This window comes from Uranotaenia lowii, chromosome 3 (assembly GCF_029784155.1).
Source record: "Uranotaenia lowii strain MFRU-FL chromosome 3, ASM2978415v1, whole genome shotgun sequence".
Taxonomy (NCBI): domain Eukaryota; kingdom Metazoa; phylum Arthropoda; class Insecta; order Diptera; family Culicidae; genus Uranotaenia; species Uranotaenia lowii.
The window spans coordinates 172,850,236-172,875,457 of NC_073693.1; the positions used below are offsets into that span (position 1 = coordinate 172,850,236).

A 25,222-nucleotide genomic window follows, 5' to 3' on the forward strand; every position below is an offset into this window, starting at 1 on the left:
ATATTATGTATTGCTCGTAGCATCAAAAGGTGATTTTTACAAAATATTTAACAAAGGAAATTATCTTGACTAAAATTAACTATAAAGCTGGATGACTCTACGCATTTTTGAGTTTCAATCCATCACGGTGGTATATAGAAATTTCAAAATTACTTTCCGTTTTGATCTAATTATTATTCACAGTGTTGGCGAGGGTGTGAAAAGTGTAAACAGACTGTACAGCATCAGCGACGCCGAATTTTAATCTGAAATAATTAATGTTTTATACGGAAATGGTAGTGCAGACTCCATAAAAACCATCGAAAATGAAGAAGGAGAGGACGGCAGACAATGTGCGCCCATTTAAATTATAAGTATCAATGTTATAATGTCTGTAAGTAGATATTCTAATTACGTTTTTTCTCTGCACAGCGCACCAAATTTTAAGCTTGACCGGCATCAGCTTTGAGCGGAAAAGTATAATTGGATTTGTTGAGCTGACCATTGTTCCGGTAAAAGATGTTTTGAAGATAATTCGTCTAAACTGTCGGCAATGTCGAATCTACCGTGTTATTCTAAATGACAGCTATGAAGCTCAGTTTCACTATTTTGACCCCTTCTTGGACATTTGTCAGGGGGAGGCGAATAGTAAATCACTGGAGATTTTTTCAAAGTGCCATTTAGAGGCAGCCAAAAAGACCGATGCTGACTGGGTCGGTGGAGAGTTGGTGATCGTGATTCCGGATCAGGCGTCCCATCTGATTGGAGAAGGCCGTGGATTGCGCATTGGTATCGAATTTTCTTTGGAAGATCCTTCCGGGGGAGTGCATTTCGTAATTCCCGAAGGAGAAGGAACAATGGAAGATCGTGCTGCCCACATGTTTACATATGGTCATGAGAACTCTTCTCGCTTGTGGTTTCCTTGTGTAGATAGCTACGCAGAACCATGTACCTGGAAGCTAGAATTCACCGTTGAAAAAAATATGACCGCAGTTTCTTGTGGTGAATTGGTAGAAGTGGTAATGACACCGGACCTTAGACGTAAGACTTACCACTACACGGTATCAGTTCCCGTATCTGCGCCCAACATCGCACTTGCTGTTGGTCCATTTGAGATATACGTTGATCCCAACATGCATGAAGTAACACATTTTTGCTTACCCCAACTTATGCCTTTGTTGAAAAATACTGTCCGGTACATGCATGAAGCCTTCGAATTCTATGAAGAAGCACTCACCCAGCGGTATCCATTCTCCTGCTACAAGCAAGTGTTCGTCGATGAAATAGATAACGATGGAAATGCTTATGCCACAATGACTATCCTGTCAACTCATTTGCTTCACTCAATCGCAATAATTGATCAGACCTTCATTTCCCGGAAAGTTATGTCCAAAGCTATCGCCGAACAGTTTTTCGGTTGTTTCATTACAATGCAGAATTGGTCGGATGCTTGGTTAGCACGCGGCATTGCTGAATACATGTGCGGGCTGTATTCAAAAAAGTGTTTTGGAAACAACGCATATCGCAGTTGGATCCGAGACGAATTGGCGGAAGTTGTGAGGTATGAGGAGAAATTTGGTGGTATCATTCTCGATTGCAGTCAGGCACCGGCACCTCCTGCGGTATCGAGTATCAATCAATCGCCAGTCGCACCTGCTAAAGCTTACAACGATAATCCTTTCTATTTTCCGATTAAAAATTTGCATACGATTTCTCCAAAATATGTTGAAATTATGAGGAAAAAAGCTCACCTCGTGATCCGAATGTTGGAACATAGAATCGGCCAAGAATTACTTCTTCAAGTGTTTAACAAACAATTGGCCCTGGCTTCGAACGCAGCTTCGACAAAAATAAGCAGCGGACTTTGGCATCATCTACACATTTCCACTAATATTTTTACTAAAGCCGTTTTCACTGTCACTGGTAAAGATATGGCCGTTTTCATTGACCAGTGGGTGCGTACTGGGGGTCATGCGAAATTCACCATGACCTCACACTTCAACCGAAAAAGAAATACCATAGAGTTGGAAGTTCGCCAGGATTGCGTGAACCAGAAAGGTGTTAGGAAATACGTCGGGCCTTTGCTCATACAACTGCAGGAACTTGACGGTACTTTTAAACATACGCTGCAGATTGAGAACATCGTAGTCAAAGCGGATATTACCTGTCATTCGAAAAGCAGGCGAAACAAGAAAAAGAAAATTCCGCTTTGGACGGGAGAAGAAGTTGATATGGACCTTTCCATGATGGAGTAAGTTAACGACATTTTCGTGGACCGTTCGAACAGTTGATTGATATTTTTTTTCGTTTTTATCGTTTTTAGTGAATCACCGGTGTTGTGGATTCGGTTAGATCCCGAAATGACTTTGCTTCGGTCGGTGCAAATTGAACAACCCGATTTTCAGTGGCAATTTCAACTGAGGCATGAACGGGACGTCACTGCCCAACTCGAAGCCATAGATGCACTGGAGCGATACGCTTCCGCAGCTACACGACTGGCACTCACTGATACCATAGAAAACGAACAGATATTCTATGAAGTGAGATGCAAAGCCGCTCACTGTCTTACGAAGGTTGCCAACGCAATGGTCACTGCATGGCAGGGACCTCCGGCAATGCTAACGATTTTCAAAAAGTTTTTCGGCTCGTTCAGTGCCCCACATATCATCAAACAGAATAATTTCACCAATTTTCAACATTATTTTATTCAGAAGACAATCCCGGTAGCGATGGCCGGCTTGAGAACAGCACATGGTATTTGTCCACCAGAAATCATTCGCTTTTTGCTGGATTTGTTCAAGTATAATGACAACACGAAAAATCACTATTCGGACAACTATTATCGCGCAGCCCTGGTTGAGGCACTTGGAAATTCAATAACTCCGGTCATTTCAGTTGTCCACCAGGGTATGGCACTTACGTCGGAAAATTTATCTGCTGATGCAAAGTAAGTTCTGAGTACTTTTATAATAAACATGAATGATATGATCATTCATAATTTTTTTCATCATTTCAGGCTTGTTCTCGAAGAAGTGACACGCATTCTGAATTTGGAAAAGCATTTACCTTCGTACAAATACACGGTATCTATTGCCTGTTTGAAGGTCATTCGTAAGTTGCAAAAATGTGGTCATTTACCGACAAATCCGAAAATATACCGCAGTTATGCCGAATATGGCCAGTACATCGACGTACGTGTGGCAGCAATGGAATGTTTGGTTGATTTTGTTAAAATTGATGGCCGGTGGGAAGATTTGGAGCATTTGATTGACATGCTCGAAACGGACCCCGATCCGATGGCTAGGCACAAACTGGGAAGGTTGCTCATTGAAACTTTACCTTTCGACAAAGGAAATCGTCACAGACTTGATCGGGAAGAATTGGCCCTTAGAATTTGGAATAACATGAAGTAAGTATTTCAAATAACAGAGATGGAAGTGTTTCTAAAATGTTGGTTGTTTTTTTTTTCGCAGTGGATTATTGTCCCATGATACGCGACTGCGATGCGATATGGTTGATTTGTACTATACTTTGTACAACACTCGTGTACCGCAATGTCTCCCGAATCCTGAACTGGCATCGATTTTAAAACCGCAGAAACTTGCATCATCTTTTGCCGCTGTTGCTGACAAAGATCGTGACCAAGAACAATCATACAAAATTGAAATGGAAGTAGCCTCGCAGAAACGTGCCCGATCTGCGAGTCCTCTGGATGTGAAACCATTAGACCTGCTCGACATAGGTCCTACTGAACTGATGATTGCCAAAAGTCGTGAAAATTCGCCGGTAATCGAAGAGATTCGAGAAGATATTATACTGGAAACAGTTGAATCAACGATTAAAACTGAAATAATTGAACCCGAAAAACCGATTTTGAAAGAGGAAATTATTGACCTTGACGACAACAACTCCGTTACCCATATCAGTACAGAACCGCCTTTAGCTAAGAAAGCTAAAACTGAATTTTATTCGGATAATTCCATTTCATTACCTGGAATCATGCCCAGTAGCAGTTCCGTGACTGGTCCGACGGGTTTCGAACCGGGAATGTTCAATAAAGCAGTCGAACCATTGCCGACCATTAGTTCGGAACCGAGTGTCAGTAGCAAATCTGATGGAAGCAAGGTAAAAAAATATTTCTTCCTATGCACTAGTAGGACAAATTTATTAAAATCTTAACTTTTATTTCAGAAAAAGAAAAAGAAGGATAAGAAAAAACATAAACATAAGCACAAACACAAGCATAACAAGGATAAAGATCGTGAGCGGGACAAAGATCGGGAGCGAGAAAAGAGCAAGGAAAAGAAGGATCCTAGCATTGTGCGTCTGATCAAGGATGATACACAGGAAACGTTAAGCTCGGCCGACAGCTCGAGCAGAGATAGCATTCCTACTACGCTAGATTTAACACTGTAAGAAGATGTCTACAAAAAGTGTCCACCGTTACAAAAATAATTACATAAAGAGTTTTCTGTTTCATTAGCTTATAAATATGGCTTTAAGCTAACATTAAAAAAAATGTAAGAACCTTCTATTAAAACTTTTTGAAAGCGGCGTTATTTATTGCTTCTTAACGATGACCGTTTCCGTTTTGCAGTTTTTTCATTAGACTGTCATGCATTTTTTGAGCTAGGCATCTTTTCATTATCACGACCAGGCTCGTTCTTCCGCGGTTGATTTTCAAGGCTTTCTCTCAACTCTAATACCATCAAAGTTGTATTAAAAATGTCATTATTTATTCTAGTTTTAAATCCCGTCGTGTAAGATTTCTTTGGTAGAAGAAGATTTTGGTTTGTTGAAACAAACCGAGAGAATTGGGTAGGTATGTCAGATAAAAAAGGGGTTACAAGAGATCTTCGGGAGAAGGTTCAAAAGGTTTACGATTTTCTCCATAGCTTGTGCGCTTTAGATTCTGTATCGAAGAGGCTTTTTACCATTATCACTTGGCAAAATCCTACACCAACCATAATGATAATCTGAAAGAAAGACCACGTGTTTACCTTGAAATAATTTTCCTCGGCCACATTCCGATCACGGGCCTCGTGTGAACGGAGCATATCTTGGAACTGACGCGCTTTTGTGAGATTGTTGCGAACGCGCTGAAATAAAAACAATGGATAATAAAACTGAACCTAAAGAAATCAGTGAGATGCTCTTACTTTGATAATATCCTCAATATCCTGCACCTTCATATCGTAAAACTCGTCTGGCGATAAGCCCTCCAAAATATCAAAATTACTCCATCCAGCATCTTCGTCTTCGTTTTCCAGGATGATTTCAAAAAACACCGTTTTGCTGTTGATTCGGCTGAATTCATTGTTGAAACAGAACTGTAGCTCCGTATCATGTGGCAGTTTGTACCGGTGAATATTGTCCGACTTCTTGTAATCGGCAAAGATCAATCGCCCGGTAGAATCGTTTAAATCGAAACTTATGTCCAAATCTCCATGAGATCCATCGATCACTTGGTATTCGATATCAACCGTTTGCCCAGCAAGACCACTTTCGTGAAAACAGTCCTTCCCTCCCGGAGGAACAATAATAGTCATTTCCTTCTGCAAACATTCGATGCTCCGGGAAAAGACTACTAGGAGCACAATTAATTGAACCTATTCAGAAAAAAATAATTAATGTAGACCGAACAGGGGAAAAAGATCCATTACTTACTAGTTTATTCATTATGGCACTATTTTATAAATAGAATTTAATAGGTATATGCGCTAAACTTAAAATTTATTGGAGTTTTTTTATTTTTCAATTTTGTTCGAGTCGCGATTTACACTGGAAAAAATGTTCATCACATAAAACATCTGAAAATAAAGAAAGAAAATAGAATTGTAATTGTAATTCTCGCGTGAGCTTTCATTACGTCGAATGAAACAAAATTTGAAAAATAGAGATATTCACTAAAAAAGCTTCATTATAACATTATCTACCTATGTAATTGATAAAACAATCAATTTAAACCCTTTTAATCTATAAAATTTAAGACTTCCAAAATGACGAATGAAACAAAACCTTGATTGCCAATTTCAATGTTGCTTACGTCCCTTCTTCCAAACGGCGAATGTGCAGAGGAAAAAAACCTAGCACATTCGCTATGGATTCCATGAGCAAACAAGTGTATACAGGTAGAGGTTATCAGAATATCAACCTGGCAATGAATATTATTTCAGATTCTTCTTTTCAAGCGTTCTTAAATCGGTACTCAAGCAGGCTTTCGAACGCTGTAAAATAATGCAGCAAGGAAAAGAAACCGAACAGCAGCAGTAGCAGCAAACATTCAACTAACTGCATCAGGCTGAGCGGCAGCAGCCTGCTGCTGTTAGTCACCCAATCACCCGATTCAGACTTTTATTACGCATTCACTAATAAATTTACCGCTGCACTCGACAACTCAATAAGTTAACATTCACTATGCCGAGAAAATTGAAAATTTACCGGTAATTGCCTCAGAAACATTTGGGCGTAAGTGCAAGTTGAACGAATCAAAGGACGAATGAGACAAATTTCCCCTCCAGCTGGTCGGCAACAGAAAGCTGATCAGCAGCAGCGAGCTGATTTGACCGATGGCGCACCCGATTCACACATTTCATTATGCATTTACTCACCAATTTACCGCTACACTAGATATTAAACAGCCACTACGCCGAGAAAATTGAAAATTTTCCATAGTATTTACATGAGAAACATTTGGACGTATGTGCAAGTTGAAAGAATCAAAGGACGAAAGAAAAGAGACGAATGAAACAAATTTCCCCTCCAAACGACGAATGTGTTCAGACGTATGAACGATTTATGTTCGAATATGTCGTATGTTCCTATATGATTAAAAAATAGCTCTAAAAATTGCAAAAAATTAAATTCATAATGTGGAATATCTGACACAATTAGTTTCCATGAATATTGCGTATTTTTTGAAGGGTTATCGGCGAAGGAATGAAAAAAGGATTTGAAAAACACTCTTCAAATTTCAGAAGCGTTTTTCTCGGTTCGGTGTTTCTGTTTCATTCGACGTAATGAAAGCTCACGCGAGAATTTTTCTTTATTGATTTAACGTCAGCCCATCGATATGAAATCATAGTTTGGGTCAAGGAAATAATTTGATTGTAGCAAGTAAATTAACTCATTCACGGCAAGAATGTAAATTTTAGTGGAAACATTATGATGACAATATTCGAAGATAAAAAATCAAGGAATGAGTAATATTTATTCTCAGTGAGCAAGTGATGCCCTCGCAGATTTTCAAAACTAGTCCTTTTGAAAACTTGTTCGAATAATCTCAGTCATCGCATTCGTTGATAAATCGGCCCACCTTGCACTGCCTCGCGAGTTTTTCTCCGCAGCAGCAACTTTCATTATTCCTTCTTAAATCGCCGATCGTGATTTTCGTTGCGTTTAGTTCGGAATTCTATTTCATATTTCCGCGGAACCATGTAAGTACCTAAATATCTACCTTCATTGACATGTATTCCTTCTGTTTGGAAATTAAAAATGTGGAACTTCGATTGCTGATAGTTAAGAAAAAAAAGCAATCAAAAATAAACAGTAACCTGTACGATTTGGTCCCGCTTGAGAGGTGAACAAAGTTCATCATCAAAATTGCTCAATTTTATTTTCTTTCGTAGCTTTGCCATTATTTACATTTGCGTAAGTCGATACACAGTTGGACAACCTGATAATAAAAGAATAGAATTGAAAGATTCGATATTTTCATTATACCGATTTTCAGAGCGAGTGTTTTTTTTTATAAAGTTAAGGAATCCACCCCTCGTAACCCAGGGAAGATGATTAACGGTATCTTTATCGAAAAACTACAAGTGTCATATTCGACGTATTCGATCCATCTCCCTTAAATGTGATCCAGATCATATAATGATCTGGCAGCATCATTCAGAAGATTTTTGGTATGAAGATTCGTAAATGAGAAAAAAAACACTGGTTATGTGACGTGGTGAAAGCAAACTTGTAGATCGATTGTTACAAGAGGGTTTTGTGAGATGCTGAAGAAAGGTTTCACAAAGGTACATATTGATGATGTTAAATTTATAGTTACTATAACGATTCAAACTGACACTAAACTATGGTCAGTTGTCGCCAAAAAGTTTTGATTTTATTTTAATCAAAAACCCGGCACAACCAAATGCGGTTCCAAAAACCGGTTTTCAAATCAAAATATGATGACTTACTTCCCAGAAGTATGGCCTCATCTAGCTCATTATTTTCTTTCTCGTTTTCGTAATTGATTTCGTTTCAGAGACTACGATACAAACCTTGAAGATCTATTTCTTGTTGATTTTCACATAAACCAACACTGAACCTCAAAAATACCCAAACTTGAGAACTTTCCCCGCCAACCCGAATGAAACTCCCTCCCTACATGTTTGGCTATAGGAGGCATAACCCAAAGTTAAGCTCTTAAAAGAGAACTCATCTCCCAAAATCTGATACCGCAATAAAATGGAAATCAAAATAAAAAAAATTACAACAGGTACGGGAATCACACCCATACCTGCAATGGCTCTGCGATTACCATCTCAGGATGCTAACCGCTCGACCACCGGAGAGTTGTTGAGAGAGGCAGCTAAATCATCGTATATGCGAGACTTTCTGCGAATGAAGCGGGAATAAAAGTTACCCCCCAAAAAAACAGTTCTCCGCTTTGAACTTACCCCCCAAACCTAAATCTGCCACGATGGAGGTAACAGAATCAGATGCGCTTACAACAAAACCCCCCCAAAAAAACAGTTCTCCGCTTGAAGGACAAGTTTGGCGTATTGGCAAGCTGTGATTTTTTCACAAACTTAAGTTGTCAATCTTGAACTTAGCTTTGGCGGGTGGCAGTTCTCAAGTTTGGGTATTTTCGATTTTCAGTGAAGGAAAAAATCCTTTGTTTTCACTATTTAATTTTTTGTTGTTTGTGTGTGTTTTTTTTTTTAAATAAAATAATGTTTTCGTAATTTAATCAAACTGCAACACCTAGCATTAATGGCCAAAAAAGAATTTTGCCAAAATCCGAGTTAAAAGTAGTTTATTTCGATAATATAGGTATTCTATTTTCAAATCGTCTATCAGATTTCGGAAAACTACTAATTTGAATTGGCCTCGGAAAATCACACATAAAAATAAATTTTATTCAAAAGTGGGATTTGTGGACGAGAATATCAGAGACAGCATTGAAATATTGAATCAAAATAAACAATATAAAATTCGTGTTAATATAAAGATGTTTTCCAAACAACAAAAAGGTTAATACCATCAAGACGCCATTCACCGCCCAGACACCATTTACCGCCCAAAATCACCCTTTTGTGTGTATTTTAAAAAAACTGGGATGTTTTCTCCAAATATAAAACCTGCGTTCTGTGTCGGCATCATTGTTCGACCATTTCACTGAAAAAACATCACTTAATTATGCTAACTATAGCCAGAAATAAAATATTTGGTTTTTCGTTTCCGGTCAAATTATTAAATTCGACGCCTGTTAGCGAACTAGGCATTACTGTACTCCTAGGGCAAAAAGGGTTTTTGTTTACTAGATAGGACCTAAAATCGACTTGAAACTATAGTTTTATTTTCGTAGAATAGATTTGCATCAAAAAAATTCGATTTTTTCAATAGTTGTTGTTTTTTGAAGCGTTTAGTGATGGGCGGTAATTGGTGTATAAAAAAAAGTGTGGGTTCCTAATGACCGGTCACGCACAATTTCTTTGTTTTTAACGCATGTATTGTGTTAAATGTGTAAATTGTAAGAAGCATTTAGTTTGATTATGTTAGAAAATGATGTTTTATCGCTGAAAGTAACCGATTACTTGAGGTTGTTTGCCGGGAATCATCATTTTGTCAGTCAACGCACTTTGTTAAAATTTGTACTAAATTTGCGGAAAAAAAAATCACAAAATGTATTCTCTAAAGAGCCAAAATATGGTTTTGACAGCTCGTTGTATGGAAAATACTAAAAAGAACAGTTTCCGTGTTGTTATGATAGTTTTTCCTTGAGAAAACATTATCGATACCCGGAAAAGTCGAGTGGGCGGTAATAGGGCCAGTTGAACACCCCAAAGTTTAGTTAATTATTTTGAAAAGCGTACATTTTTCGCATTCCACTAAATTTTTTATTTAAAGTAGAGCAGTTTTGGGATGTATTGGAAAAGAAAGCGAATAAAAATTTGCCGTCGTTTTTTTATTACACATGTTTGAAGTTGAAAAACCGCTTAACTGGGCGGTGAATGGCGTCTTGATGGTACTTACGTGTTTAGAATTTTATGAATTTAAGTAGGTAATTCTTGCCATGTTTGTTTTTAATGATTTGTATTATTTTTTGCGGAGATTATCAGACTATTAGGGGAGATGAGGGCATAACGAGCACCCAGGGCATAATGAGCACTCCTTTTTTCTACATAAGTACGTATTTTCTTAAACAAATTTTCATAAGGACTTGTTTCGTACTACCCATAGTATTAATTTTTCGCCAAAAAAGAAATATCCTTTTCATCTTTACAGAAATATCAAATATTAACCAGCTAGGTTCTCAAGTGACGAAAATATAATATTTGAGCACCACCAAATAAGCTTTTATGACCCTTAAATCATCTTGATCTGAAATGTACGCACTGCAACATGATCTACACATTGTTTCTCAATTTTCAACATCATAAAATTTTTGATTTTTCACTTTAATCAATTTTAAAACGCGTTTTTACTTTTATTTGTTTACTAGAGGCGAACAGAGCACTTTCAATGAAGGTATAATGAGCATTTTCTGCCGGGGAATCTAGCAGCGAATTCAACTCGATGAAGTCAACTGAATAATAGAGCTACAGCTTGGCTTGTTTCGTCTGTCGATTTAGCCGATTGGTAAGATGTTGGAGAGGTATTCAGTAGACTCGAGTTCGATTCCTGTTCGAGGGATTTTTTTTTGCACATACCATTCATGATTGATTTTTTTTTTATTGTTACATTATACGGCTAATAGCATCAAAGCATCATCCGTCAAACAAAACACCAGAAACATAATGTATGAGCATGTGTTAATTCTTTGAATTCTACAAACAGACCTAGATTATTTTGTTATTGCTTTGTTTGATGAATCTACGCCTCACCGTTTAGTGCAATCATGATCATGAATGATAAATGAAAAAAAAAATCACCTCCACCAGGAATCGAACTCGAGCCTACTGATTACCTCTCCGACATCTAACCAATATGCCAAATCGTCAGACGATACAAGTCAAGCTGTAGCTCTATTACTCAGTTGACTTCATCGAGTCGAATTCGCTGCTAGATTCCCCGGCAGAAAATGCTCATTGTGCCTTCATTAGTGGTGCTCATACTGCCTCGGGGGGTTTCTCATTATGCCTCTACAGTGACTGGTTTTCAGCTTTCGGCAAAAATTTTTAAAATGCATTTTTAAACGTTTTTATCTATACTTTTTCAAGTTTCATCCAATTAGGCAATAGACTATTTGAGTGTCTGAACACGAAACAATGATGAAATTCACATATTACAGCTGTTCTCTATGGTTAAATAAGCATTTTCCTTAAGGTGGCCATTATGCTCCCATCTTCCCTATATGTAGAAAACAGTTAAAAGTAGGTAAAGTAGAAAATATAATTTATGTGAAACCTGTCGTGAAACTGAGAAAACAGGTTTAAAAAGAAAAGTAACCATCAAGCATTTAGGTACTTACTATAAAAAGCCCGCCCTGGGATAAAGCCCGTTGCTGAATCTCTTGAAAAAAATCAGTGATAACAAACGTAAGATGCATAGAAAAAGTGCGAAGTTGCCAAAAGAAAATATGAGCTTGGACTTATGATATGGCTTTTCTTTGATTTTTTCCCAAATAATTTGTATCGCTGCTCTGCAATGATGCAAAAGTCCTGATAAACGGAACAATTTTGTTTTTTAAACTTTTTTCTTTAGAATTGAAAAATTAATTTTACCAATATTATTATCGTATTAAAGACAATAGAGCAAGGAAACCAAGATGACATTTTCTTGTTATTTTTACATCAAACGTGCCGCAGTCTTCAACAACGCTGTTTTATGAGTTAAATATCAGAACTGTAAGAAATAATTATGACTTTTCTATTGATTATTTTTAAAGTTTTGGAATTCTATTCTTTGAAGCGTTCACACATTGTTTAACGCATTGGTAGCTGACAGAACGGAAATAAATCAATAAGGCTGGAACAATTATTAAATTCTTCTTTTGTCACCCCTCTTATTATTATGAAATTCCAGAGTATTTTATTGAAAAGTTTGATGAATTTCTCAAAAATTTAAATGGTTGAAAGAGCGAAAGTCAAACAGTAGAAAATGGGAATTGTATCAAGTTTTGTATTTGATTGTTTTTGTGCGATGTAGATTGTATGCAAGTTTGTTGCATGCAAGCTTTTGTCAAATTTGTTTCAGTTTAATTAAAATTTTTATTATTTTTTATGATCTTCCCCTCGTGATGCTTCAACTTCTTTGAACAGCCATAACTTTTTTAGTCTTAATTGAAATTTTAATAAAATCTACATAATCAAGCAATCGATTGGTAAAGACAAAATGTATGATGAAAAACCAGTTTTTTATGCTTCTTTAGAACACTATGTCTCAGAATCCCTTTCACACTTGAGATTCAGTGCAACCCCTTTCTGTTGTCCGATTCCGCTCAAATTTGGCATATGGCCTTCTGATGACTTTCTTAAACCATCCAAGTCTTTTTTTGCAAGTATTTTGATTTTAAAGTAGGTTTTTATTAAGACAAATTTGATAAATTGAATAAAAAATATCCTCAATTGTGATTTTTATTAAGCATTGAACCGTAAATAGCTCTTCACACGATGATACAAACAACATGTTTTGTTTAGCAAAGTTTAAGTGCACAAAAATCCGCATCTTTTGATGGCATTGATATCAAAAATATTTTTCGCTTGGTACTCATTTTGGTTAATTCAATTCAAAATTTTTTGACCAAAAAAATTTTTTTTCTTGGAAATAGCTTGCTTGTTTTACATTTTGAATCAAATTTGGTTCATTTTTCATTTTTTACGTGTAGTATTTAACTCGAACAAAATTAAAAAATATAAAATATATAAATTTCATGAACATTTTTGGACCCTGAATTTATTTAAAATCAAATCTTTTGAAAGTGGACTTTTTTCAAAGATCGCGCTTGCGGAACCTCTCAACATATTTTTTTCAGTCGGCCCCATACAAAAGTTTGTTCTGCACATCCTAATCTACCATTTTGAGGGTGAGCATCCAGATTCCCAGAAGTAATGCAATTTTGGGACACCCTAATGTACATACGTTCCTGTTGTTATTCTATCTTTGTCTTGAAATTCCGCTTCAAAATGATGAAGATCAAGAATACCATTAAAATAGTTGAAGTTGATAATTTATAAAATTCTCTAAATAACTATTTAACAACCATGAACATTTAAAAATATCTTTGAAACTGAAAAATCACTACTCAAATTCATAACTTTTTCAGGACCAGCTTAGTGATATGTTTAAGACAGTACAAAATTTCTATTTATTCAGTGTTTTAGAATGGTAATGTTTTTATATAAAATCTAGATACGATTACAATACCAGCTTATATCATTTACAAACCCAGAATAAGCCAAAAAATATTGTGATACTCAAGGTAACGGTTTCATCGATAGCGACTATGTTTCGCTATAAACATAATAAAACTAAAAATAGTAATAAATACCTACTATTTTCGTTCGATTGAAATGGAATAACAATACCGAGAGACTTTTGGTCGTGTGGAACCATATCTTATCACCAGCCGCAGTCGGGATAAAGGTTATCAAGTCGATACCAAATAAGCTGTCTGCTTTTACTTGAATTCGGATTAGCCTATGCAGGGGGGCTAAGCAAAGGTTCAATGTATCGTGGAATACAAATTTAAATATTTTTTAAACATTATTTTCTAATTCACGGTTTATTTTATTAAACCTTCCGTTGATCTGCAAATCACTATAAAACTGTGAAAAAATTAAAAACAGCACTTACGCACTTCCCATATGACCGCAAGATTGTTTTACTTTGTAAGCATTGGCTTCGTATGATAAGTTATCAGATTTTGGTCTCATTATCTTACACATCAAGAGTGATTATACCCAAAGTTCAAAATTTAACCGCGATATATAAGTCAGCTGGTCGTTTATCTAGAATGGATGTGATTTCTTTTTGTTAATAGGGTGTCCCATTATGTCTAAGTATGATTTATAATGAACAGTTGTAACCGTTCGTTACAAAATCTTTATGTTTTTTTTTGTTGGTGCCGTTTAAATAATTGAGTGAACGTTCACATTGCTAAAATTTGTTAATTAGAATGTCAATATTGTTATTAGTTTAGTTTGGGAATTGTAATTTTAATTAATCTTCAACACACTAAAAATTGTCAACACACTGTACACAAGAACACATGTGGGACTTAGGAAAATTGTCGGAGTAAGAAAAGGTGTGGAACATGGGTGTGGAATATATTTTACTCTGCATTATCAACTCCCCATTTTGATTTAAAAATTGGCGGTTTTCCCTGGCTATACTCGGCCATTTGAATCTAGGCGGCGAGTGTGACAAAACGTTAAAGTGGAGTTGTAAGTTGAAAAATTCTCAAAGTCTTTTTGAAAGGTGGAAGTGATTTTGGAAGTTGCAGGCTGTTGAAAGCATTCAGGTAGGCCTTTGCAAGAAGCATTAGTATGCTGGAAAGTTGCCGCAGCGTTTATGCGATTTGGTAACGGTTTTTTTTATACGTCTACAGGACCTTTGGTTGTTCTTAAATATTGAATTAACTCACCCGTCACACTCCCACGGCCTAACGGACTTTGCTTCCGTTACGTCTAACCCGTAAAGGATCATCGACATCCTCTGGTCTGCGGGCCATATTTATAAAGGAGGATTCCCTCGGACCAAAAAGGGTCCTAATTCCCAAGGAGGGCCTCTCTCGGCTTGACCAATCGGGCCAGCCTGGGTCAGTCGATTACGCTTATGAGAGAAGCGCCTAGCATAGCAGAACTCCACGCGACCTGGTCCAACCGTTAAAATCGGACTGGTCATTCCCACCCATCGTTCCGGTGCACAGATTTCCGTCGGTGCACGTCAGAGTGGCATAGGAGCTGACGAGCTCGCCATTTTGAATGAAAGCAGCGTCATCGTAGTCATCAGGAGCAGCGGTACGTACCAAAAGTTTGCGCAAACACACCCCACACACATACACTTTACAATAAACACATTAGAATTGAAATAGTTTTGGTTTTTTCATTTTCTTTTATAAAATTAATAAATATCCTCAATAAATAGTTTTCCATTAATTACAATAGCCCATATCAGTAAGGTGAACATTCGAAAGTCCGCGACGTCCTTACAGTTACCCAGTAGCAGGCAGACCCTCAGACCCAGCTCGAGGGGTCTCTTGTTCCTGAGATCGGAGTAGAGAAGAAATAAAATAAATCAAAGTAATACAGTATCAACACAATTTAGGAGCAAATAACATATTTACTTCAATTCACACGTAGGCACAATTTTCCCGTTTGTTTGGATAACGTGCCGCTATTAAGCCTACCCTTTTTCTGATGTTCTCTACTCTTCTTTTGCAGTGCTTCAATACAAAATTACATTTCAGTCAAACGGGGGCTTTCGATCGAACACTATATGATCAAAAGCTTCAGCACAGACTGACTGATTTTGACCACTTTTACGCAGTCTTTAGCGAAGTTTTCGATAGAATCTCTAAGCTTAACATGTTTTCTCAAATACGATTTGGTAAGGGCCCAAAAATTTTGAATCAGTCTCCCTTGAGGACAATTTGGTGGATTCATCTCTATCGAAACGATTTGGACTTAGTCTCCCCAGAACTAATCTGGGTCCATGGAATGAGTCGACTCGTATATACTCATCCGTATATACATTAGACCGCTGCAAAAAAATTACTTTTTGCTCCCATATGTTTTTTCGATGCCTTTTGGGTCACTAAGCATCACTGTAAAATTTGAGATGATTTGGTTGATTCCTGAGTTAGCGCAACGCGTTTCAATTTTGTATGGAAATTTGTATGAAAGATAAAATTTTTGCACATTCGGTATTTGATTTTTGGTTTTGACTATTCTCAAGCTTCATTTTTGCTAACATGACAAGCAGCTAAGAATTTCAAGAAAAAAGTTATAACCATTTCAAAATAAAAAATCTAAATCCATTGAAAAGTATTCAAAAATGGAAGGCTTTGCTTGCTAGAACTGTAAATAATTGCATGAAAGGTTTTTGCAAAGGCTATATAAATCAATAAATTCTCTGGCAATGTAAAGCAGTTTTTTGAGATTTTTTATTTCCATCCTGCTGCTACACAGCTTTCCAATAAGCAATCAAAAACGATAAAATTAAAAAAAATAATTTTGAAAAAAAAAAATTTATATAACATTGAATATCTTCTCTGAGGTACAATTTAGGTTTGTACTTTGTTCACATGAAATGGAACATTTTTCATGCAAAGTTATATTTTTTGGAACTTTCAGAACATCTCTGGCGATTTTTGAATGAAAAATTTTGTTTTCCCATACAAATTTCCATACAAAATTAAAACTCGTTGCGCTAATTTAGGACTGGATGGATCGCTTCCAAAATTTTTATTGCTATTTCTGGAAACAAAAATAACCAAAAAAAAGTTAAGGTAGGTGTAAAAATTTAAGAATTTGAAATTTCCATACAAAGCTTGTAGCGGTCTAATATACATATACTCCAACACGGGGCCTCAGACCATATCCCAAACCGGTAATTGCCCTAAGGCAATACTTCGGAAGGGGGTCTAATTGACGCATATGGGCTGAAAATTGCTGCTCCTTGTGGTGCTCCGAAGCTGGAAACAAACAAACAAAACATTGATTCCTCACCTTAAATCAAATTTCGACGGGGTAATCGATACAACATCATTTCTTACCTTCACGTTCCATTGGGTCCTGCAGCTCAGATAATCAGACTGACAAGAATTCATTTTTCCTATAAGAATTCACTCTTTGTGGATCACATCTTGGTCCGTGCCAAAAGCGAATTCACTACTTTTGAGAAAATTGCAAAAAATGCAATCATTCCACTTTAACTTCACATAAAATTCATGTGTCTGTTATATGAAAGTACAGTAGCTACTACAAAGCACATGCAGAATCCATGTGATGCATCAAAGGCTGCATCATTTAATTTAATTTCTATATTATTTTGCGTGTTATGCAATGCAATTCCTCGTCTTTAAGTTAAGTTCTTGAATTATTCAAAAACGAAAAAATTGATGTCCCTTTCCTCTTTGTCAGTCCCCCACTGAAAGGGGGGGGATTTCGAATAATCATAAAAACAAATCTCGTACCTAATTACCCTTCTATGCCAAATTCCGTTCCATGTGTCCGATAAGCTCTGGAATTATATTGGGTTGGAAGCCACTTCTTCCTTCTAATCTCCTCACTACGAATGCTTAATCTGAATGCTTATCTCTGAATCTGAATCTGAATTCCTTAACACTTAACAGCCCAGCCTATTGTATTTGAGTATTTTGAATTTAAAGTAGGTATTTCGAATTTTAAAAAGAATTTTGATTCATACGTTGAGTCGCGCGACTCTTCGGCGAACCCAGTATTCAGAAGGTGGTGAAGGCTGGACGTATACGCTGGACAGGATAAGTTGCGAGAATGCCGGACGACTGTCCTGCAAAACAAGTGTTCGGTAGGAACGAGACTTGCAGGGGCGCAACGAGCGAGGTAGTTAGACCAACTGGAGCTTGATCTGGCGAATGTGGGATGTCCGAGAAATTGGAAAACGGTTGCCATGGACCGAGTGAGTTTTAGGAATTAAAGGGTGATACGGTCAAAATTTGGTCAAGGAAAAACGCGTGTAAATCGGTGAAATCGTTTATTTAAAAAACCAAATAAAATTACTTTTTCAAGTTTAATTAGTATAAAAATCAGGAAAAATATTCAGTTAGGCTTCCGCTTTTCCAAATCCGAATTGCCGGGCCTTACGCTTAACCCTGCCATCAGATTTTGTACAGCCACCTTGTCCACCTTCTTCGCAGCAGAAAGCCAGTTTGCCTTGAACAGCTGCTCGTCCTTAGCAGTTTTTTTGGTCTCCTTTAGGTTCCGCTTGACAATAGCCCAGTATTTCTCAGCTCTGGCGTGTTGGGAGGGTTCTTGTCCTTGGGAACCACCTGCACGTTGTTGGCGGCGTACCACTCCATAGTCTTTTTTGCGTAAGGGGGCATCCATAAATTACGTAACGCTCCTAGGGGGGGGGGAGGGGGTAAGCTCGAGCGTTACGAATTGTGACATAGGGGAGGGGGGGAGGTATGCTCATCGTTACGTAACGATTTTTTCTTTAAAAATTTCAGTTTCATAGCAGCTTTTTAATGTCATGCAATTTTTGTAGGATGATATGCAAACCAAAAACAGTTTTAAATTTGTAAGCTTCAACATGATTGAAACTGGTTTGTAACCTTTCCTCTTTTAAGATTCATAGGTAGATTTCTTAAAATGTGTTTTGAATATCCGTGAAATAACCGTTGCAAAACCGAATATGAGGTACATCTACCCCCAAGAACTCAATTCAACCTTTAGAAGGAAATTTTACTATTCTTTCTCAATTGATTTAAAAAATGCAATTTTGGTTATTCTGACGAATATTACTAAGTGGAGTATATCTTGCACAACAAGCTATGATATTGTCACAAAACAAAGTAAACAAGGTAGATCATCAGTTAACAAACACAGAGCAACTTGTAATAAGACAATCAATTTATTTTATGAGAGAGTAATCATCAATGAGTACTAAGAAGCGATTTGGATAGATATTAATTCCGCTTTGAATAACGTTAAAAAAATTTACGATAAATTTTTTTTACTTCGAAAATCAGTATTTCAATACGTGAGAAGATGGTGGGGGGGGTTAATTATCAACGTTACGTAATTTTCATAGGGGGGTACGTCGAAGCGTTACGATTTGTGACATAGGGGGGGGAGGGGGTCAAAAAAGTGCATTTTTTGCGTTACGTAATTTATGGATGCCGCCTATTGGCAAGATGCCAAATCCGGCCAAAACAGTACGGAACAACCGTGTTTCTTCAGGAAAGGTAGCAGACGTTTATTCAAACACTCTTTCACGTAAATTTCTTGGTTGACAGTCCCGGAAGCTATGAAAATGCTGCTTTTCAAGCCACAGGTACAGATGGCTTGCCATACCAGATATTTCTTCGCGAACTTTGACAGTTTCATGTGCTTGAAAATATATGCTACCTTTCCCCTTCTTTTTGCCGTATAAAACTCCTGTCCCGGAAGCTGCTTGTAGTCGGCTTTGACGTAGGTTTCGTGGTCCATTACCACGCAGTCAAACTTCGTCAGCATCGTCGTGTACAGCCTCCGGGATCGCGCTTTGGTCGTCGTATTTTGTTTATCATCGCGATTTTGAGTCACTACCTTCTTGTAAGTCGATAGTCCGGCTCGTTTTTTGGCTCGATGCACGGTTGTAGACGATACACCCAGCTTATTTGCGGCATCTCGGAGAGAGAGGTTAGGGTTTCGCTTGAGACTACCGGCAACTTTCTTTGTCATCTCAGCGGCTCCCGGTTTTCGATTTCCCTCCGATCCAGACTTCCTGGCTGTCGACAAACGTTCCCCAAACACTTTAATTACATTTGTAACGGTTGATTTGGCAACTTTTAGCGATTTTGCCAGCTTTGGGTGCGAGTAGCTCAGATTTTCGCGATGCGCGAGCAAAATTTTGATACGCTGCTCTTCTTCCTTGGACGGCATTTTGACAACTGAAGACAGAATTCCAAAATCAAAATAGGAGCAACATTCTACACACACACACACCTTCAAAATGAGGGGTGTTCAGGTTTTTTAAAAGCAAAATTGAAAGAAATACGTCATGTTGACCAAATTTTGACCGTATCACCCTTTATGTTCGTCAAGTTACACTGCCGGCCAAAAGTTTGGGATCACCCATCAAAAAACATGCAAATTTTGATCGTTCATATCTCAGCCGTCTTAGGACATATTGCAAATATTCTGATCTCATTTGAAAGATAATGAGCAATAGCTATTTCGGAGGTATTTTGCCCAAACATAATGTTTTAGTTTTGAGCTTAAAACTTAACCTAAAATTATAACATTTTCAAGAAATCGCACTCAATATTCAAAGCCGATCATCTCGGGATAGGGTGGACCAAATTTCAAAATTTGAGTGGCATTAGAATTCCTATTCTTAACTTCTCAAAACACAATCAAAAAATTTTGTGAAAAAATTTAAGAATGTATTTTCAATTAATAAAATAGACACTTGAGTTATCGTCCAAAAGTTTGGGATCACCTCTTTGTATGGTGAGTTTGGGATCATTCTTATAAAAACAGGCAAATTTATTTTATTCATAACTTTCTCATCTAACATCGTATTGCAGATCTGAAGGGTTCATTTGGAAGCTTAGGAATTGTTGTTTTTTAATATTTTTTTCAAAAATTATATTTTAAGGTGAGAACTATAAAAAAAAATCTGGGAACTTTCAAAAAAACAATTAATTTCAGGTGATTTTTTCTGGTTATCACTTCAAAATATAATTTTTGAATGAATTTATTAAAAATCAACAATTCCTTAGCTTCCAAATGAACCCTTCAGATCTGCAATACGATGTTAGATGAGAAAGATATGAATAAAATAAATTTGCATGTTTTTTATAAGAATGATCCCAAACTCACCATTCAAAGAGGTGATCCCAAACTTTTGGACGATAACTCAAGTGTCTATTTTATTAATTAAAAATACATTCTTGAATTTTTTCACAAAATTTTTTGATTGTGTTTTGAGAAGTAAAGAACAGGAATTCTAATGCCACTCAAATTTTGAGATTTGGTCCACCCTATCCCAAGATGATCGGCTTTGAATATTGAGTACGATTTTTTGAAAATGTTATAACTTTAGGTTAAGTTTTAAGTTCAAAACTAAAACATTATGTTTGGGCAAAATACCTCCGAAATAGCTATTGCTCATTATCTTTCAAATGAGATCAGAAGATTTGCAATATGTCCTAAGGCGGCTGAGATATGAACGATCAAAATTTGCATGTTTTTTAGAGGGTGATCCCAAACTTTTGGCCGGCAGTGTATGTCTTGAGACGGCATAGAATAAAAATAAATAAAGTTCATATGTTGAATTAACTTCAGGTTCTGGTTTATAATTAGGTTTTAATAGCGATGGGCGCGCTCGCAATCCCGGTATACGATTTCCCATGTGTTGAACAGAGAAAGCAATGGCCTTCACTCCGATTAGCTTTCATTTTGGAAATCTGTGTAAGAGTAAACAGCAAGCTTTACTCTTTTTAAATAGCACGCCCAAGCCCAATAGAATTAGGGAATCCAAATTTGTTTTTTAATATAAATTTTTTCTTATGACTTCCGAATCTCTAATTTGTTCTAAATTTCATTCGAACAAACTATTGAAATTTTCAGCACTATTCTGAAAGCGATAACCGATATTGTTGTCATTTTTTCAATCGTAGGATTAAGCTTACCATTTTTGAAGGTTAAATTATCAGATATTTAAGAAAAAAATGTTTTGACAACTTCCATATTTTTTTTATTGTTTCATATAAATTACTTTAGTTGAATTTACTTACTATGTGAGATACTCAAAAAAAATTGTTCAAATTGACAGGCTTGAGTTCTAGTTATCTCGAGCTGATTTCTATTCGGTTCCTTTTTAACGTCAATCTTTCGGTAAATTTCGCAAACTGTGAGTGCTCTCTTCTTTTAGGTATTTATTAATCGTTAGAATTCGGTTCGGGACATAGATTTCCAATTACAGATCAATCTATCCAGTTACTCTGATTTATCACAGAAACATTATTCAATAAATTGGCACGCCTATTAGTCTACCATTTGTGGTGTGTTTAATTAGCGAGCCCTTTTTGAATCTCAATACGAAACATGGGTGACCTATTGGTTTTTACACAATTTCCATCCCGAACAAGCTTGGCGATATCGGATTAAACTAATGATTCATTCATTCTCTATGCTCTAATTTCAGTTACTCGCCGCTTAGAACCGTTCATCTACATACATCAATCAACGGGAGCAGAACCAACACATCATCTTCTGTAGCTACTAGGTAGAGCGAAGCGTTCGATGAGGGGGGTATGATCGGATCGTTCGTTTGCCAGTCCCACAACGAACGGCGCGTGATAAGAAAGCCACTACCTTCAATTCACCTTTGAGTTTTTCCGTTCGTGCGCTGCAGTGCAGTATCATCGTTTCGGTTAGCAGCTTCGCGTGGTAGTGCTATTTTTCGCTGCTTTTCATTTTTTTGTTCTCAGTGAAGTTCACAATTTTCGGCGTATTTTGTTCATTGGACATTACATGAACGGAACGCTATGAACTGGAAGTTACCTGTGTGAAGCTGATCGAGTTTTACATCCTACCAATATCGCGTTAAGTGGGGTTCAAGTGTGTAAAGAAAAATGACTAATTTAGGGCCGCTTATCAAACAATCAACGCTGGTGCATCTTTGCATGGCAATATCGTACTTTACATCTGGATTGATTATCAACATCGCACAATGCATCCTCTACTTCGGATTGAAACCATTCAATAAACGGCTGTATCGGACGTTAGGATACTATCTCTGTTATTCGTTCTACTCTCGTAAGTATACTCATATTTTATGTTTTATGCACCACGTTAAGCCGCCTGTGCACGTATAGTTATAGACAGGTTGTTATGCAAACGTAATTATACCTATACCTGCGCGGACACCAACAACCAACCGCAAAATAAAATATAATAGTTTTTTAAGCGTACATTTGAAATTTCCTTTGATAAAGTGACAAACTTCTTCGAACAACGAATGTTCATTGTTTTATTCAGAATAAACGTGTCAATCTATTGCTGTAATCAATTTACTGTACTACGACGCAATAGTGTACTAGTCTGGGCTTGCAAAGAGAATTGACGAACAAAAAAAAACTAATGCCATGCGGTTAAGCTGAAGGCAACTGCGAGCAACCAAAGACAAAATGATAGCCACGCTTGACATTACAAAACATGACCAGTAATTGACCATGTTGCTAAACGTTGCTGTGAGTTTTTATCTGTATCATACAAATAGATGGATTAATCATCTTTGTTTCCAGTCCGGATGATGAGATAGACACGGAGCAGCTGGGTGCAAAGGTCATTCCAGAATGTTGGTTTTAGACTAGCGCAGATTTTGTTTTCGTAAAACAAATCTCTTGTTTACTGAATTCAAAATTAATGCAGTATATTTTCATTGATATTGTTGAACGAAATGATACGAGGAGGTTTACAAATAATACCTCATTTCGGAGCAAACGCGTGCGAAGAAGGGAGGGATTTTATTTTTCAACATGTAAGATCTCAAACGTGTGTTCAGTACATTATTTTCTACCGCCTTTCTAGGTTCTTTTAGTAATCTGATTATTTTATTAATTAATTTTCATAAACGATTTGTTTTAAAAAAATATTTGTTGCAAATAATGTTCAAGTTTTTTTCTGCTCTCAAAAATCGTTGCGAATGAACGTTATTTATGGTAGAATAAATAATGAATTACAAAAAAATGACCAATTTTGAACATTAGCAAAAACTAAAGGATTACTGTTCACTAGATCTAATAGGAATATTAAATCTCTTACAATATTATGAGGCGAAATTTAGCGTTCAATAAATTAACACTTAGTTCAAATTTTTCAAAAGCTAAAAAAGCTAGTATTGAACAGATATCTATATGGAGATTTAACTTATTCATACTTCTCTGAACCCATTTTGGGTTATCATAAGATTACGTCTAATATTTAATTCATACATTTGTTACATCCACAATTTGTCTAGGTTTTTAAGTGGGTCCCACCTCAAAAACATCGGTTGCCCTTTTGAATACACAGGGGAACAGCAGTTATGGTGCCTTTGTTTTAAAAACTACCTAATTTCTGAAGACTTTGACGTACTGAATTAGAATCTTTTGTCAGATTTTTCTATAACTTTATGATATGGCCAATTGAAGTTTCAAAACCCAAAGGTTTTGAGTAAAATCTTTTACTTACAAACCTTCAGGCGAAACAAAAGTAATTTATTACTATCCTTCTTTCAATCAAGAATTCAGATTTTGCAACTATTTTAGTTTCAGAGATACATTACTTCATAAAAACTTAAATAAGGTACACCGGGGCAAGTGCAAACTCGAGGCAACATTCAACATTTCTCTGTTACAAAAAAAATTAAAAAAAAATTCTTCTGCTTGAAATTGTTGTGTAGGCCCTAACAAACAATCTGACATATATGAACTAAACTATTTAAAAAATTACACACGAATTCAAGTAGGTATGTACTAGACATGAAAAGTGTGTTTTTGTTATGCATATTTTGGCTACGAAAAATGGGGACTCAAATCCGATTTTTCGTTGAAAGGTGAGTGTTCGGGACTGATGCTCAAGTGTAAGCAGACAATTTATGATAAATTTTCAGAACACCGTGAAAGTTGTGAAAATAATATTCACTCTTGTCAACCCACAATGCTGGGGTAAGTGCAAAAGCACCTTTAGGACATGTAACATCAGCCATTTCAGAAAATTCACCTAAAAAATGGTTCAACATTATAATAGCATGGGCAGAAGGGGTATTCAAAGCAGGCTTCATTTTGCTCATCTTGCCCAAAAGGAGACAGTGAACTTTCTCGCTCCTAATAATTGTGAGAAGATTTTAAATGAGCATTTTATCATCTGCTGCTGAGAGAGCCAAGAGAATTTTTCTCTCTAACGAATGATCACTCTTCTACTGTCAGAGCACTGTTGGTTTGTGACTCTGAAAACACCTCATAAGCGCTACATGTGATCAGTGAAATGAATTGCTCAGTGAAGGCAAGGGCGTAGTTTTACTATTCTCATCGCTCCTAAGAGAAAAAGAAATGCACATCGCATATGAAATTCGGCCGTTTCACCAAATCACGTGGACAGCTTTAATGTGCGATTGAACCGTCCTCTTTCTATATGAAATTATTAAAAATTGGCCCCAGCAAGTGCTGAAATAAACCACAACCGAAGCGTCCATCTATGTTCGGTCGTTGATTTCTCAGCCAGTAACTGAGAAGCTGATGAACATTTCTCCCTTCGAGAATGAAATTGGGTGACTGCGTTTTTGAAATGCTCTACAACAAAACGTGGGCTTCTTGATCGGTTTAAGTGTGAGAAAGCATGTTTCTCTT

The 25,222-nt window shown here is 36.7% G+C and overlaps 3 protein-coding genes across 3 annotated transcripts in view; 2 read left to right on the top strand and 1 right to left on the bottom strand.

The window, feature by feature from the left end:
• The first annotated feature begins 186 nt into the window (after positions 1 to 186).
• Positions 187 to 4,528, top strand: LOC129756052 (transcription initiation factor TFIID subunit 2). The gene is made up of 6 exons (XM_055752807.1): positions 187 to 349; positions 410 to 2,230; positions 2,303 to 2,926; positions 2,996 to 3,388; positions 3,453 to 4,104; positions 4,171 to 4,528. The coding sequence occupies exons 1-6, from the start codon at positions 306 to 308 to the stop codon at positions 4,393 to 4,395; spliced, it is 3,759 nt and encodes a 1,252-aa protein (XP_055608782.1). The 5' UTR covers positions 187 to 305; the 3' UTR covers positions 4,396 to 4,528.
• Positions 4,529 to 4,673: 145 nt separating this feature from the next.
• On the bottom strand, positions 4,674 to 5,778 carry LOC129756054 (transmembrane emp24 domain-containing protein 1). The gene is made up of 3 exons (XM_055752808.1): positions 5,647 to 5,778; positions 5,139 to 5,588; positions 4,674 to 5,078 (listed from the first exon to the last, which is right to left on the bottom strand). Exons 1-3 carry the CDS (start codon positions 5,656 to 5,658, stop codon positions 4,857 to 4,859), a joined length of 684 nt encoding a protein of 227 aa, XP_055608783.1. The 5' UTR covers positions 5,659 to 5,778; the 3' UTR covers positions 4,674 to 4,856.
• Positions 5,779 to 7,259: 1,481 nt separating this feature from the next.
• Positions 7,260 to 25,222, top strand: part of LOC129755310 (1-acyl-sn-glycerol-3-phosphate acyltransferase gamma-like) — a 33,604-nt gene continuing 15,641 nt past the window's right edge. Inside the window, exons 1-2 of the mRNA XM_055751743.1 lie at positions 7,260 to 7,415; positions 22,036 to 22,649. Of these exons, the coding sequence (XP_055607718.1) occupies positions 22,466 to 22,649 (184 nt within the window). The 5' untranslated portion in view covers positions 7,260 to 7,415; positions 22,036 to 22,465. The remainder of the gene's footprint in view (positions 7,416 to 22,035; positions 22,650 to 25,222) is intronic.